This window comes from Octopus sinensis, linkage group LG2 (assembly GCF_006345805.1).
Source record: "Octopus sinensis linkage group LG2, ASM634580v1, whole genome shotgun sequence".
Lineage (NCBI taxonomy): Eukaryota > Metazoa > Mollusca > Cephalopoda > Octopoda > Octopodidae > Octopus > Octopus sinensis.
Window position 1 is genome coordinate 92,201,034 of NC_042998.1, and position 17,595 is coordinate 92,218,628.

Here is a 17,595-nt window from a genome sequence, read left to right on the forward strand (position 1 = left end):
GACTGTGACTGAAATAAAGTGTTGCCCCTGTTGTTAATTTTCAAATAGAAAACAGTATATATACTATATTAACCCATTCATTACCAACCCGGCTTAAACCGGCTCTGGTTCTGAGTACAAATGTCTTGTTTTCATAAGTTTTGAATTAAAATCTTCCATCAAACCTTAGTCACAATTTATGTTCCTAATACTAGCTTAATGAGAACTAAGATATTTTATTAAATTCTTTGTTATATTTAAAATAATTGAAAGAAATACAGAGCATCTCAAAATAAATACAGTAACGAAAGGGTTAAGCATATAATTGTGGATCCCTAATTATTACTAGCTTATAATGTATAGAATATTTTAGGGATATGATTTTTATAAAGCCAACAATAAACAACCTGTAATTTTAGTGGTTAATAATTGTTTTATCACTTGGTAATGCAAAGTAAGTACCCAAGCATTGTAGCACAATATGATTTCTATTTCTATATTAATTCTATCTGTATCTTATGACATTGGAAAGAAGAATAAAAAAGAAAGAAAGAAAACAATTCTCATTAGATGCAGCTCCCTCTGCAGAGCCTGCTGCAACAGAAGCCTGCTTCATTTATGACTGCTGTCATCTGTTAATGAAATTTATTTCAAGTAAATGGGTACAGGCATGGATGTGTTGTTAAGGAGTTCGCTTACCGAGCTATGGGCACAGATATGGCTATGTGATTAAGAAGCTCACATTGCAACCATGTGGTTCTGAGTTCAGTGCTACTGCATGGCACCTTGGGCAAGAATCTTCTACTATAATCCTGGACCATCTAATAATGCCTTGTGAATGAATTTAGTAAACACAGAAACTATGGAAGCTCACTAAGCCTGTATACATGTGTGTGGTATACGTGTGTGTGTCTTTGTATTTGTCACTTGACAACTGGCATTGGCTTGTTTGCCCCCCCCCCAAACTTAGTGGTTAAGCAAAAGAGATTGGTAGAATAACTACCAATCGATTTGTTTTCCCAAATCCTTCAATGTGATACTCCAGCATGGCCACAGTCCATTGACTGAAACAAGGTAAAGAAAAGTCAAAAGATAGCAAACCACATGGTTCCAAGTTTGATTTCATGACAGTATTTTGGGAAAGTGTCTGCTGCCATAGTCTCATATGTGTGGAATTTGATAGATGGAAACTGTACAAAAGCCAATTGTATAAATAAATGTGTGTGTGTGTGTGTATTGTGTTTATCTCTTAACATTTATCAGTGTAAGCATCATCATCGTTTAACGTCCGTTTTCCATGCTAGCATGGATTGGACAGTTCGACCAGGGTCTGGGAAGCCAGGAGGCTGCACCACAATAAAGACTCTTGTGATATTTGAACCCTGGGTCACAGACATTCCCTTATCAATTTTGCTGTTAGCAATGCAGAGAACCAATGACTGGTTGATTGGAAACCTGTAATGGTTGACATTGTTGTACATTTGTGATATAAATGTGTCATTTTCAAAACAAAAAAGTTTATCAAATATCTAACCACTAAGTTTTTTAAAACAGAAACCCAACTACAAAAACAGAGGAACAGGCTGATATAATAAACTGTATTTACATCTTTAGATGGGAGCTTCAAATATCAGAATGTTGAAAGTTACTCTTGAAGAAAATTGTTGGGTGGGAAATCCACTGAAAGGAAACAATCAAATGAAGAAACATGATCGTTTCTTGGACATTACTGTCTTGAGTCCTGAAACTCATTGGGCTGATTCCTATGGCATGTAAGTGACCAAGATCACAACATTGCCCCTGAATGAGATGCCAGTCCATTGCAGGTTTATTAATTTACAACTGAATGGACTAGGGCACTGTGAAAGTAAGTGTTTTGCTAAAAAAAAACATAACATACTGCCCTATCCTGGAACTGAAATTGTAATTTTCCAATCATGAGAGCAACACCCTACCCACTATAATTTGTAAAATGAAAGAAAAATAAAGAAGTGATGGGTTAAAAAAAAAACACCCTTTCTCCAATTTCTCAAAAATGTTTTGTCAGTAGGGCATGATGGGGATGTGTTTAGTTGATTATATTAATCTCTAAAGGATAAAAGGCAAAGTTAACCCTAGATGGATTCAAAATTGGAACATTAAAAAATGGGAACAAGTACAGCAAAGCATTTTCTCCAGTACTCTAATGATTCTGTCAATACACCACTCTGGTGTTAATGTATATAATGTACTATAATTTATACACAGTTTACATTAAAAAGTGCAACAATTGTGAAGTAAAGGTGTTGTACATCTGACCTCATGGTCATATGTTCAGATATTATTACTGTTAATAATGTGGTCTTTGAGCAACATTATCAACTCTCATAACTCTGGTGGCTTATAACTCTGCTGGCTTAAGTTTATCTGGCATGTAACCCAAAAGAGAAAACACCCTCACTTTACAGTTGAGTGGTTAATAGTAGGAAGGGCATCCAAGTGGAAAACAATTACCCTAATGAATAAACCTGTCACACCCATGCAAACATGGAAAACAGTAATAGAAAGTTGCTTTGGAGAAATTACTATTTCATTGTTCTTTTTATATTTTATAAGATTATTATATTACTATTTTGAAATGTGTTATTAAGTTCACAGTTATAAATAAGGTTTTGCAATCTCAACAAAATGTCCTGAAAGTCATCCGTAACAAAACCAAAACTTTGCTTAACCAAGACTATAAAGTATTAAATAAGTTTTCTTATTATCATTGCAAATATTTCTGCTGGCAACTTATACTTTGTTTTTATTTTGTTTTATTTTTCTGCTCAAATTTCTTTTACCATTTGTAGTAAGCTCGTGAAGTTATTCACAATGGTGGCGGTGGTTCTATTTTGTTTACATCATTTCATTTTGTTTTTATTACTCTTGTTTTACAACTTGTTTTGTATTTAACTTACTTGTTTTTTTATATTTTAGCAGCACCGGTGGGTGGTTGAGATGCCACACTAACTTTTGCTAGCTTCTGCACACGTTTTAATTTTATCCTGAAATAGTCTTTAGTGTTGGCACAGTTTGCATTACCTAAGTAACATCATTTCTTTAGCCTTCTCTCCAGTGTTAGTTTCAGGAAGAGAGAACTTCCTGGTTCTTATGCTCACCTGCTAATAACAGTAACATGTAGTTGCAGCTTGCTGGATTTTTTGGATTCTGTTGTCACTGTTGAGTTCTGCACTTTAAAAAAGGAAAATACGATATATATTTGGTTGAAAATTCGGAGAAAGAAAAATATTGCAGCAATTTATAATAATTTATATGTATACTTTTTTTCTTTCTATGGTTGATTGATTTGTACTGTTATTGGATTTTAGTGTAATCTGAATATAGGAAGTTTTCATTGAATCTTTGACAATGTATCACTCAAACCGAAAACTCTCTTATCAATATTCTCTTACTTCATCTCCAGGCGGAATATCTTCATCAGAAAGTAAATCAGATGTTCAAACCTCATATACCAGTGATAGGAGATCCAGAGACCGTTTCTCAACATCTTTTGATAGAGATTCAGACTGGGACTCAAATAAAAAAGAATCTATTCTTGATGTAACAAGAAGACGAGAATCTGAATCATCTTACATACCTTACAGATCTGGAAGAAAGGATTCTTATTCTTCAGATTACAAAGGATCCAGTTCACATACTTCTGATGTCCGAAATGTTCAGGACTCCTATGGTTCATACTTTTCAGATAATCAAAGTTCGAATTTGTCCTCATATGACACAAGACATTCCCAAAAGCAATCTGGTTCCTATTCTTTTCGAAATCAACAGGAATCCCGTCGAGATTCTGATCTTTCTTATACTTCCTCTGATACTAGGACTTCACAATCGGATTATACTTCTTTATTTGAAGATTCTAGTCGAAAGAGCAGAAGGGAATCTGGTAATTTAGCTTATGAAACCAGAAGGGATTCTGGACTTTCTGGTTTTGAAACCAGAAGGGATTCTGGGCTTTCTGGCTTTGAAGCCAGAAGAGATTCTGGAATTTCATCTTATGAAACTAGAAGAGGATCTGGAATTTCAGCCTTTGAAACTAGCAAGGATTCTGATACGTCTTCCATATATTCTTCTTCTTCTTCACGAATAAAGAAGGAAACTGAGGATATTTACAAAAAGCAAAGTAAGTTGATTTTATTTTTGTTTGGTCTAAAATTATTGATTTGTTTTTAATATTACAAAACAGTTTTTTGCAGCATTAAAAAAAGTAATACATAATACTAAGGTGACAAGCAGATAGGACTGTTAATATTCCATATAAAATGCTTAGAATGTTAAGAGTCAGAAATGCTGCTAAGTTCAAATCCTGCTGAGGTCAACTTCGCTTTTCATTTTCATGAGGTCAATAAATTACCAGTTAAGTGCTGGTGTTGATATAATCAACTAAATCCTCCCACTAAAATTATTGGCCTTCTGCCAAAATTTATAACAATATTACATAACAGTAAATATATATTAAGTTGTTTTATGGTAAAATGATACTAACTGAAATAACCTTTATCTTAAATATGAATATTTAAAAAAGTATCATGAATATTTTTCAACCTGTTAGTAACAGAATCATTTTTTACGTTATTGTTTAGTTTGGGAAAACAGATTTAGAACATGTTTTTATAATTTGTTTAGCCATAATTTTTACTCCATTTTTATACTTCAGTATAAAGGATGTAAATTTATTAAAAAATCTGAATAGCAGTTCAAATTTAGCTGTCCACTAGAAATTTTATGTATTCACTTGTAAATGAAAAGAAGCTGCAATTTGTATTAATTCCAACAGTAATCAATATCCAAGTTTAAGAAGTTCATGTACAAGAAAATGAGGCCATAGTCAATTAAAATCACATTTAAACTGCAAATAAACATCTGTTAAGCACTCTAAGATCATAACTTCACCTAATATTATTTTTCTACCTCATCTAGATTTATTCTTAATCGTTAATATTCTTAGCTCTGTCTATATTTATTGTTAAATATTTTCTGAGATTGTTCTCTGTATTTTGAAGGATCTCAAATGTTTGAATTTCTTACTTTTTAACACCAAACGAGTTCTGTGGTCTCAAAGGATGAATTTAATGTCCAGTAGCACATGCCATTTGCAGTATATTTTTTTATTCCTTTTTTATCCTATGGTATTTAAAATTATTTAAAATGTGAAGCTTAACTTTGTAGGAACTTTCTGTTATATATATATATATATATATATATATATTTATTTATATTTTTCACCAATTCCTCTTTTAATTGTTTAGCTATTTTTATTCTCTGTTGCTTTTTGGACCAATGTCAGGATATTCCCCTTTTCCCTCCGTTTCTTTCTCTGTTGAAGGTCAGGCTTGCCTTGAATGAGAAAGAGAATCTTATAAGTTAAATAGATATTCTGAAATGAAACTAATCACATAGGGATCTTTGATATTGAACTCATTAGTGTTGATTCTGTAACAAATATGACTTAATTACATTCTTATAGTGGTTGGCAGTACAAAGGTTATAGTACTGCTAATAGTACTGACTAAGCCAGGGGTTCCCAACCATTTTTTATCTATGGACCATTTTGATTACTATTTTATTCTGGTGGACCCCTGTAGCCATGCAATGTTTAAAAACTAGTTTTATAGAAACTACTTTCATAATTCCTATTTTGTATTTCACACATTAACTTGTGTAGGTTGAACTATGTAGAATTTTAGAGAAAGAAACCTAGCATGCCAATACATGCATCTGAAGCAAAATTTGTTTAGGGGGCCTTAAAATACTGTTGTGGATCTCCAATTCACTATTTTCTTACATGGACCACTTAAAATCTTATACAGATCCTCAGAATCACTAGACTAAACCAATATACAACTTATTAAATTTTGAGAATGATTGAAAAATTGATTTAAATTTCATCTAAAAATAGATTCAGCTCTGTACCACTATCTGTTTATAATGAAGTAACATCTGTTTTTCACTTTTCTTTCCAGTTTACCTTTATCTAAAACTGTATGTTTATAATTTCATTGATACTCATGAGGCAGTTTGTGTTTGAAAGAATACATGTATCTGTAAAAGGTTTTGTAATTATATTTGAAAAGTATGCATAGTCATCATTTTACGCACTCATTTTTTTTAGTGTTTTATTTCATTACTACAGTCTTGTTTGTCATTAAATTGAATTAATTTGAAATAAAAGTTAATACTATCTAGTGTAATTTGTCCCTCTTTTGAAAGATAACTTTTGTTTATAGCTTTGATTATTTATAATGTCTATTTATATACCTTGAATATATTGAAGGCTTACATATAATTAAAAGTACTTTTATTGTAGAATTCACTTCTTACTTGAGGCTAAACATCATATTGTATGTTTTAATGACGGTCTTGATTTATTGGAATATTTTCCTTATTAGAGATTCAGGAGTCTGTATCTAGCTTCATTGTCTCTCCTTTTTATCATATATGTCCTTTCAATATCCCTGTCAGCTGTATGGTATTATGCCAGAACTTGTAATGAAATAGATATTTTATGAATCAATGTCTTTGTATTTTTAAAAAGATATATTTCTTTTGTTTGAATTTTTAGTCAACATCTCCATTTGGAAATTTAAAAAATTTGTTTATTAAGATATTTTTTTTCAATATGAAGGTATGTAGTGAAAAAAAATGTTTTCTTGGTACAAGCAAATGTTTTGTTAGTGTCATCTTTTCAATGCATTCTGTGCAAGTGTATGGAAAAATGATCGACATCTCCTAACCAGTTAATGAAAACCTAAAAAGGAAAATGACATTTATCTGAAAAGTTGTTACAGATATTCCTTAACCCTTTTGTTATCATATTTCTGTTGAGATGCTCTGTTTCTTTCAATTAATTTAAAATATAACAAAGAATTTAGTAAAATAACTTAGTTATCATTAAGCTAGTGTTAGGAACATAAATTGTGACTAAGGTTTGGTGGAAAATTTTAATTCATAACTTTTGAAAACAAGACATTTGTACTACAGAGCCAGAGGCTGTTTCAGCCGGGTTGGTATCAAAAGGGTTAATTTATCCATTTTGTAAGAAGATCGTTGATTCCAGTTTTGTTAAACTACAAACTGCTCATTAGTTTTCTAGCTGTTTCAATACTCCACCTATAAGTCTCAACTTGTTTAACTTTTAAATAGAATGATAAGCAAATGCTTTTGGGCCACAACAACTATGATGTGGTATAAACAATAAAATCTTCATTTCAAGAGGTTGATACTGAATTTATGTGATCAAATTATTTAAAGTATTAACCACATAGATTTATGGTTCTGGAACCGTCAATCATTTATCTAACAGCAATGGCCAACAATTTAATCATTGTCTAACTAGAAATGGAGTATCCAACTGATTTGCATGAAGTCACTCACAAACATTCCAGCCTCTTAGGTTTCCTCTCTCTACCTTTTCTACTGCTTCTATTATGGCCTCTGCTTCTTGGGTCTGGTTGGTTCATGCCACTTCTGCTTAAATATTCCTGTTCTAGATCTCCCTTCACCCTTGTTGCATCCAACCTCTTAGTGCCCCCCTCCTAACCCTGTCACTATGTGCAGCCCTTCCATCCCAGAATGTCAGCTCCATGAATTCCCTCCCTCTCTAAGTCTTTTCTGTCAGAGATCGCTTACAAATATTGAAGAGTAATATGGTATTGACCAGGCACTGCTCTTTACTCTAGATTCAGTAAGTAAAAAAAAAAAAAAGAAAGAAAGAAAGAAAGAAAAAAAAGGCTAATAGCTACTAGGTTGAAACTACACCATTCCTTATTCCACTCTGTCGATATGGTTTGTGGTTAAGATCAAACGATAAAAGCAATGTATGAATCAATATGCTACTTAATTTAGAAATACCCCAACATTAAAAAATGATTGTTCAAAGAAAGAAATTCAGTTAAAATTAATCATCTATTTTAATCACCTTTTTAATATAATAATTATATGGATACATATTCACTTAAACTGAAGTATAAATGTAATAAATATCCAATTACTTGATTTTAAGAAAAAATGAGCTTGTGATATTCTTCCCCTTCCAAAGGGGTTTTGTGAGAGTGAGTGAAATAGATATAACCTGGTGGAATTGAACTAGTGTCACAAATTATCACCTTAGTTCTTGCTTTCATTACTTAACAAAATAACATACGTTTGAACTAAATTCTGATTATAGTTAGTCTAATTTTAAACTAAAAAATATGATAGGACAAGAAACCTTCTTTTGTGATAAAAATCTGATGAGTTGTCTATTATACGGTTGTTGTCATAAAGCTTTTGATTTAAAATCTAGCAAGTAGATGATTTATTTAACCCCAGATAGGGTCCAACAAAATTTGTTCACCTCACAAGCTTAGTATCATCTGTTTAAGTAAGGAGTTATTGTTTGTTTACAGTTGTTTGAGATTTTGTGAGGAAAATTTGTCAGAATGAAGCGTTAATGTATTTGGATTTCTCAGTCATTTAAACCATTAAACAACTTTGATATGAGACAAAGTTGGAGCATTTGAAATAAAGCAGATGTGCATTGGAATGGTATATTGGAATTTACACAATGTTAGAAGTTGAATGCTGTACTAATTCAATCTTGAGTACAGCAAAATTGGTTTTGAATATTGTTCAGAGTTTGTGATAAATTTTCTGCATTATGAAAATAAAATACATGTACTTCCTTTGAGGAAATATAAATTTAATTTCCTCATTGTCCAGTCCAAAAATATTGGAGATTTCTACAATGACCAAATTGTGCAAGACTGTTGTTTCAAATATATATGTTTCTTGATAACATAAGTAATACCTGTCGGTTGAGGATGATTTAACTTCTATGGATCTACATGTGAGTACATTGTCCATTGTAACACTCACATGTCTGGTCATAGACAAATCATTTTTTGTCTCACATAAATGATGCTATGATCATTACTGGTCACTCCATGTTTGTTACTGAGATGTTCAGTTTTTGATGTGTTGGGCTGTGTCAAATGATTTATTTCCTCACATTTCAGTTATTTACTCTTGATTCCCATTCATACAAATTGAAGTCACTCTTTTACAAATTTCATTCAACTCTTTGTCTAGCAATTCTATAACTTTGGCTTAAGTGTCCATGTTTATTTTCAGACTTTTAGTTGGCCCTTGTTGCATATGTTCTGAGTAATATAAAATTTTCCTTTCATTTCTTGAAGACAGAATAAATGCTACGAAGCATTTTGCCCGACATGCTAATGATTCTGTCAGCTTGCCACCTTCATATTCCAAATGAATTTGGACCAATGTAGATTACAAAAATTACAAACCTTACTATTTCTTAAATTTAAACCTCCTTAAAGGCCAATACAAGATTAGGAGCTTTGATCTTTTGTAGTTGTATAGGAATTCCAAAGATTCTCATTTGCCAGTTCTCTGTCATTACCTGCTTTCTTTTTCTCTTTTGTAGAACTGATTGTAACTACATTGTACATAGTATTACTACATACTTTATTTCAATATTAAAAAAAGAAAATGAGACAAATCTTGGGTTTTAAATTTCTGATTTTTATTGAATTCATTAATCCATTTTTCCATGCTTGCATGGGTTAGACAAATGTATTACCGAGGCACTGTTTTACAGCTGGATGCCTTTCCTGTTACTAAGCTTTACCTATTCATCATGTCTTATTTTTCATGTCTTTCAAGGGCAATGCCAGTGAACGATTAGTTGACAGGAGAAATGACAACAACATTTCTGCTTTGTAACTCAGTTTCCTGAAAAGCATGAATGTAAATAAACACACACACACACGTGTGTAGGTACAGGCATGGCTGTGTGGTTGAGAAGTTTGGTTCCCAACCACATGGTTTTGGATTCAGTTCCAATGTGCTACACTTTGAGCAAGTGTCTGACATAAGCCTTGGGCTGCCCAAAAGCCTTGTCAAGGAATTTAGTAGTCAGAAACTGAAAACCCATCATTATATATATATATATATATATATATATATCATCATCATTTAACGTCTACTTTCCGTGCTAGCATGGGTTGGATGGTTCGACTTGGGTCTGGGAAGCTAGGAGGCTGCACCAGGCCCAGTCTGATCTGGCAGTGTTTCTACAGCTGAATGCCCTTCCTAACGCCAACCACTCCATGAGTGTAGTGGGTGCTTTTTATGTGCCAGGCGAGGCTGGCAATGGCCACGATCGGTTGGTGCTTTTTACGTGCCACCGGCATGGAGGCCAGTGGAGGCAGCACTGGCAACGACCACGTTCGGATGGCCCTTTTATGTGCCACCGGCACGGGTATCACAACTGCAATTTCCATTGATTTTTGATCGATTTCGATTTCACTTGCCTCAACAGGTTTTCGCAAGCAGAGTTTTGTGTCCCAAGAAGGAAAGGGCCACATTCGGATGCTCCCTTTACGTGCCACTGGCACTGGTATCACAACCACAATTTCCATTGATTTTTGATCAATTTCGATTTCACTTGCCTCAACAGGTCTTTGCAAGCAGATATACGTATATATGTAATTACCTGTCTCATTCTTTGTTAGACTGTGTCTCTGCTGGGACACCACCTTGAAGAATTTTCAGTCATATGAATCAACCCCACTACTTATATATTTGAAGCTTGGTATTTATTCTTTCAGTCTCTTAAATGTTGAATTGCCAAGTTACAGAGACGTTAAATACACCAACACTGGTCATCAATTGGTAGTGGGGAACAGTCACAAAAACAAACACACACATGTGTGTGTGTGTGTATATATATATATATATATATATATATACATACACACACACAAATGTGATAGGCTTATTTCAGTTTTCACCTGCTAAATCCACTCGCAAAGCTTTGATTAGCCTGAGGCTATAGTAGAAGACACCTGCCTAAGATGCCTCACAATGGGACTGAACTCAAGACCATCTGTTAGGGAAGCAAGCAAGCTTCCTGCCTGTGCTTAAATATATATATATATATATATATATATATGTGTGTGTGTGTATGTGTGTGTCTCTCTCTCCCTCTCTATCTATATATGTTTTTAACAGTTGAACTCAAAGTAGATAAAGCTATAAATAATAGTGAATAAATATTGGGTTGAAAAATCTTTTGGAGAGAAAAAAAGCGAAGACTATCCATGCAATATATAAATATGTATGTGTCTGTGTTTACAATAATGCTCCATAAAAGATGTTATGAGTGGTGTGTTGTTGCCACTTCTGTCAGCAACTAATTTGGTTTGGTTCCTACCTTCTTAGATGTAAGAAATAAGACATTTCCTACTTGAAGAATAAGTGAGAGTTGGAGACCTGAAGGGCATCAGGCATAGAGAAAACAGATGTAAAACTAACATATATGTACTCATACACATACATATATGTACATATACACACTTAATATATTTATATGTACACTTGTGTGTGTATGTATAAATTGAAAGAATAGATATTTATTCCATTTGATGACAGCTGTTTCATAATCTGTGTTAGTCAAATAAGAAACTCTACATAATCTGTCTGTCTGTCTCTCTCTCACTCACACACATGCACATACATCCATTAATAAAATTGGACTGTAACATAAAGAACAGACTGCATTTCAGAATATTTCATGGCAAGTTAAAACACCAGACTCTACTAAATAGTTTCATTATAGAGTCACAGACAATAGATTTACCTCTTCACAAATACCATGAATGGAGTTTACTAAGCAAGGACAACAAATATGAATTCAGAAAGATACAATAAAGAAATAAAGTAAATTCAATTAGATAAAAAAATAAAGATAAAATAAGAAAAAGTTTATCATAAAGATTTGCTTTCTATAGATTTGATTGACCATCCTTATCTAATAAACCATATGATAACAAAAATAGAGAATAAAATAAATAAGTAAACAAACAAATAAATAGAATGAAAAGTATGAAGGGGAATGTAGAAAAATAAATTGGGTTTGAAGATCGAGATAAGCAGTCTGGTATGTTAAAGACAATGTATTTATTTTAGTAGAGGTGAAGTGGCCCAATTTTGTTGTGTTCAGGATACTGGTTAAACAAGCAGTTGTTTGTTTGCTAGTTAAAGTCTATTCGTTGCTGTTTGCAACCTTTTCAGTGACTTAATGACCTCCCCTTTCACTCAGATCTTGCAGTGAGAGGAGAGGTCACTAAATCATTGAAAAGGTCGTGAAAAGTAAAGAAAAAATTTTGATTAGCAAATAACTGATTGATTGTTTAACCAACACATTAAACAAACAATCAGTTAGTTAATTGGTTAGATATTTAACCAAATGACTAACACTAAAGAAGTGAAATTGGACCTGTGCATGTGTTATTATTGGCATAATGATCTTCAAACCCAAGACACAAAATTTGTTTCAACGCAAATTCCCATCAAGAATTTTGTGAGTCAAATGCAAAAATGAAGTGGCCTATACTATTGGAATTTCATGCACGGCTGATTTAGAAGGACAGACATGTCATTCTATGACCATTGATAATTGCATATATATGACATGTTTTTGTTTTTTCATTTTGCATCTACCGATTCCACTCACAAAGCTTTGGTTGACTATAGTAAAAGACAGTTATTTAAGGCGCTGCACCGCAAAACTGAACCCGAAGCATGAGGTTGGGGAACAGACTTTTCAACCACACATCCATGCATGTAAATTATAATGTCAGTTTGACTTTAGCCAATATAATATATACATAGAAAGTATTACAGTTTTAATGATAAGAATAAAACTCTTCTTCATGCTGATAGCTAGGCTGGCTGCTTTATCTCCCGGTAGGAACAAATATTGACATACTTTTATTCATTTTTATGTTGAAAACCAGCATCTTATTTCTAGTTGTTGTTTAACCAACTGTTGGCATTGCTTCAAGCTTAACATCCTTGAACAAGAACTGTGTTGCAGATTACTTGCCAAAGACTTCTTTTTTTTCTATGTTTGTGTTTTCTCTAGAATATCTTGTGTAATAAGATAACTAAAAAAATTCTGCCTGTAAACCCATGTATGCAAAATTTATTAAGATTACACACTTTGTAATTCATAATTAATAATATAGAATATACATCAAATAGGCATATCGTTCATTAAAAGCTAAGTACTTTATATGTATACACATACACATGACAGCAAGGCTTCTTTCTGTTTCTGATTACCAAATTCACCCAGAAGGCTTTGGTCTGCATGTAGCTACTGTAGAAGGTACTCACCCAAAGTGCCATGCAGTGGTACTGAATCTGAAACCATAGGGCTGGAAAGTGAACTTCTTGACCACACAATCATGTCTATTGTATATATCAACAGTTTTTAATTTCCATCTTTCATGCTGGCGTGCACTTACATGCATAATAGATACATAAAAAAGCACCATTTGAGCGTGGCTGATGCCAGTACCACCTGACTGGCTCCTGTGCCCATCACACATAAAAGCACCCACTATACTCTTGGAGTGGTTGGTATTAGGAAGGGCATCCAGCTGTAGAAACCTTGCCAAATCAGATTGGAGCCTGGTGCAGGCTCCAAACTTGTCAGTTCTCAGTCAAACTGTACAACCCATGCCAGCATGGAAAGCAGATGTTAAATGATGATGATATATAAAAGCAGTGTTATGCATGTAATTATGCACAAATATTTGTATTTGTAGATGTATAATTGTTATACACGTAATTACATGTCTGTTTAAGAAATTCAAATGTATCTATTTTGATTATACTTCAACATTTATTACTTGTATTGTTTGGCAATAACTTTTTGATTTATGCTTCTATATTAAATATAAGATGCTATTTTAATTCAATTAATATTTTTCATTATTTTGGAAAACAAAATCAAATGCGGTATATAGTGTGTGTGTGTGTGTGTGTGTGTGTGAGTGGGTGGGGCTAGAAGTCGCGGGCTGCATAAACTTGTGATTTTGCTAGTGGCAACTGGTTTTCTTCTTTGTTCATTCTGCTGAGGGAATGGTGCCAGTGTCTGAAATGCGATGCTGTTTGGCAGCCAAATTTGTACTTCACATAGTCTTCATTAATGTGCATATTACTGAAGAAGACTGATGGGGAATTAAGTATGATCTGCTGATATATATATATATATATACACACACACACACGACACACACATACATATATGATGCTGTCAGTATATACTTAAATTGAAAATCTTCACTGACAAATAAACTAAAAGGTGTCATGTATACTAACAGAAATATACATTGCAATTTGTTAACTAGATGTTCAGACAATGATAGTAAGTAGCTCTTACAACGAAGGTTATAAAGAATTTGTGATAGACTGAACATAGCTGCCAGATTAAATGTCAACATTGCTACTTTATGAGTCTGAAAGTCAGATAAGTGTAACTGATTAAAAAATACCAAATAATCAGTTGAGAAAGGAAGATACTTGTCTGGTACTTGGTGAGCCAGGAAGGAGGTAGACCCAGGGAGTAAAAATAGACATGATGCAGAGATAGATACAGTGCTATGGAAGTTGTTACATGAAGTAAAAACTAAGGTTTCAAATACAATTTAAAGAAAAATCCATATACGGAATTGATCTCTCTTTCTCACCCCCTCTCTTTGTTATGTCTACAAATATTGGCTGTTGTGGACTTTCATGACAAAGTTTGAAGACTCATGATTTTATTTGTGAAAGATTCAGCATCAGTAGTTTTCCATTGCCTTCTGCTGGTTTGTTTACTGCTTACTTGAGAGGTTCTTCTGCTCCCCTGAGTTTACCATTGAGGCACAAGGCTTGTTTAACCTTTTGGTAAAAGGACTGGTCATGTGACATCAATGTATGTACACACACACACACACGTCTTGTGTGCATTTGCCAATGGGTCATATTTAGGTTTTTGGCTTATAACTGGATCCTTTAACAGCCATTACCACTCCAGGTAAGAGTAAACCTGGGGGTAGTGGTGACTATATCATCTCACTCTCCAACATTTCTGAACTCCCTAGTTCTGGATGCCCCTGACCATATTTATATCATTAAATACCCATGACCATATCGATATCATCAAATGTAATACTTACAATTAGGTTTCTGTAGCAATTAGGTTTCTGTAACTGGATAGGACATAATGGAAATTAGAATTGGAAGTGATTAGCAAGATTTAGTGTCAATGTCTCATAAAGTAATCATTTAAAAAGAAAGAAAGAACAATTATTAATATAAACATCTGATTACTCAGTCAATAGCTTTATTATCCATTCTAGTATTAAAATCTTTTCATGCAAAAGGCCATTTATGTTAAGTATCTGATTTATAACTTTCTTTAGTTCCTCAAGGACTTTGCTATTATTTCCTGGGGTTGTGTTTAAGACTTACAGTTCCATATTTAAAATTGTTCTATGAAGCCGGATGATGATAATGATAATCATCATTTTTGAACCATTTGTTAAACATTTGCTATACATCATTTGTTTATGCATTGTGGTTATCTGCAATGTGCAAGTCTCATTGTTTTTTTAATCTAACTTACCTACTACTAAGTTTCCCTTGGTATCCATAGTTATATAATATCTATTAGCATGTGTTTTTTGTTTTTAAACTTAATGCTTGCCGGGTTTAGAGGAAGGAGCAGTGCTCATGGCTTTGGTAAGTCCTCTTAGATTGATGTGGTTGATGCCTTTGTAAATTAATATCTACAGAAAAGACCTGAGTGGGGAGGGAATTTTAGAGAACTGACATTCCAGGAAGGAAAAACTGGGTTTAGTAATTGGTGTTGGGCCTCAACACAACATATGTGATGAGAGGAGTAGAGATGAGCCGGACAGGAATGCTTGAATGGTGCTGGTATGATCCCAGCCAGCACTGGGCATGAGAGGCCATTATTGTAAAAGTAGAAAGGTAAAGAGAGAAGCCAGCATGTCTATGAGTAAGAGGCTGGTGTGTATCTGTGAATGACTTTATGCCAAACAGTTGGGTGGCTCTTTTCTGGATGGAGTTTAGGATGTTCATTTGTACAACAGTGGCACTATCCCAGATGTAAGATCAATACTCATTAAGTAAGGCGACACTGGTAATGATCAAGCTCGAATGGTGCTTTTTATGTGCCACCGGCATGGAAGCCAGTCAGCTGCTCTGGCAACGATCACACTCGGATGGTGCTCTTAGCGCTTCACTAGCACAGATGCCAGTCATTGAATTTGATTTCGATTTCACTTGCCTCAACAGGCCTTCACAAGCTGAGTTTAGTGTCCAATGAAGGAAAGGTACGCATAAGTGGGCTGGTTACACCCCTGGCATAGGCCACAGGTTATGGTCTCATTTGGCTTGCCGGGTCTTCTCAAGCACAGCATATTTCCAAAGGTCTCGGTCACTAGTCATTGCCTTGGTGAGGCCTACTGTTTGAAGGTCGTGCTTCACCATCTCATCCCAGGTCTTCCTGGGTCTACCTCTTCCACAAGTTCCCTCAACCGCTAGGGTATGGTACTTTTTCACACAGCTATCCTCATCCATTCTCGCCACATGTCCATACCAGCACAGTCGTCTCTCTTGCACACCACATCTGATGCTTCAACTTTTCTCTCAGGGCACTTATTACTCTATCGAGTATGCACACTGACATTACACATCCAGCAGAGCATACTGGCTTCATTCCTTGCAAGCTTACACATGTTCTCAGCAGTCACAGCCCATGTTTCACTGCCATGTAGCATGGCTGTTTGTACACATGCGTCATACAGTCTAGCTTTTACTCTGAGCGAGAGGCCTTTGTCACAGGCAATGGTAAGAGCTCTCTGAACTTTGCTCAGGCTATTCTTATTCTAGCAGCTACACTTTCAGTGCACCCACCCCTGCTACTGACTTGGTCACCTAGGTAACTGAAGCTATCAACTACTTCTAGTTTTTCTCTCTGGAATGTGGCCGAAGTTGTTCTCTGCACGTTTTCAGTGTTTATTACTCCTGAGCATCTGCCATATGCAAAAACTATCTTCCCAGTTAGCCTTCCTTTGCTATTGCTGCACATCTTATGTGTCCATAGCTTACACTGGCTATATCTTATAGAGTTTCTACCTATGCCTTTTCTACCGATTGAGCAGCCATCTACCTGAAGGGATTGGTGGTTTGTCTGCCTTCCTATTTATTAGGACTTTGGTTTTAGCTAGGTTGATTCTAAGGCCCTTCGATTGTAATCCTTGCTTCCACACCTGAAACTTCTCCTCTAGTTCTGACAGTCACTCAGCAATTAGAGCAAGGTCATCAGCATAGAGGAGCTCCCAGGGGCATCCTGTCTTGAATTCTTCTGATATTGCCTGGAGGACTATGATAAATAGGAGATTGCTGAGGACTGAACCTTGGTGGACCCCTACCTCTACCCAGAATTCTTCACTGTATTTGTTGCCAACTCTCACCTTACTGACAGCGTCCCTGTACATGGCTTGCACAGCTCTCACTAACCATTCATCTATCCCTAGTTTCCTCATTGACCACCAGATAAGGGATCGGGGGGGACCCTGTCAAAGGTTTTCTCCATGTCAACGAACGCCAGGTACAGAGGTTTATCTTTGGCTAGGTATTTCTCCTGCAGCTATCTTACCAGAAATATAGCATCAGTGGTGCTTTTCCCTGGCATAAACCCAAACTGCATCTCCC

The 17,595-nt window shown here is 34.7% G+C and overlaps 1 protein-coding gene across 6 annotated transcripts in view; it reads left to right on the forward strand.

Annotated features, from left to right (window-relative positions):
* LOC115229261 (myosin light chain kinase, smooth muscle) overlaps positions 1–17,595 on the forward strand; it is a 137,444-nt gene that overhangs the window by 26,772 nt on the left and 93,077 nt on the right. For all 6 annotated transcript variants that reach the window (XM_036515486.1, XM_029799653.2, XM_029799666.2 and 3 more), the window contains exon 2: positions 3,425–4,138. In XM_036515486.1, the coding sequence (XP_036371379.1) occupies positions 3,425–4,138 (714 nt within the window). The remainder of the gene's footprint in view (positions 1–3,424; positions 4,139–17,595) is intronic.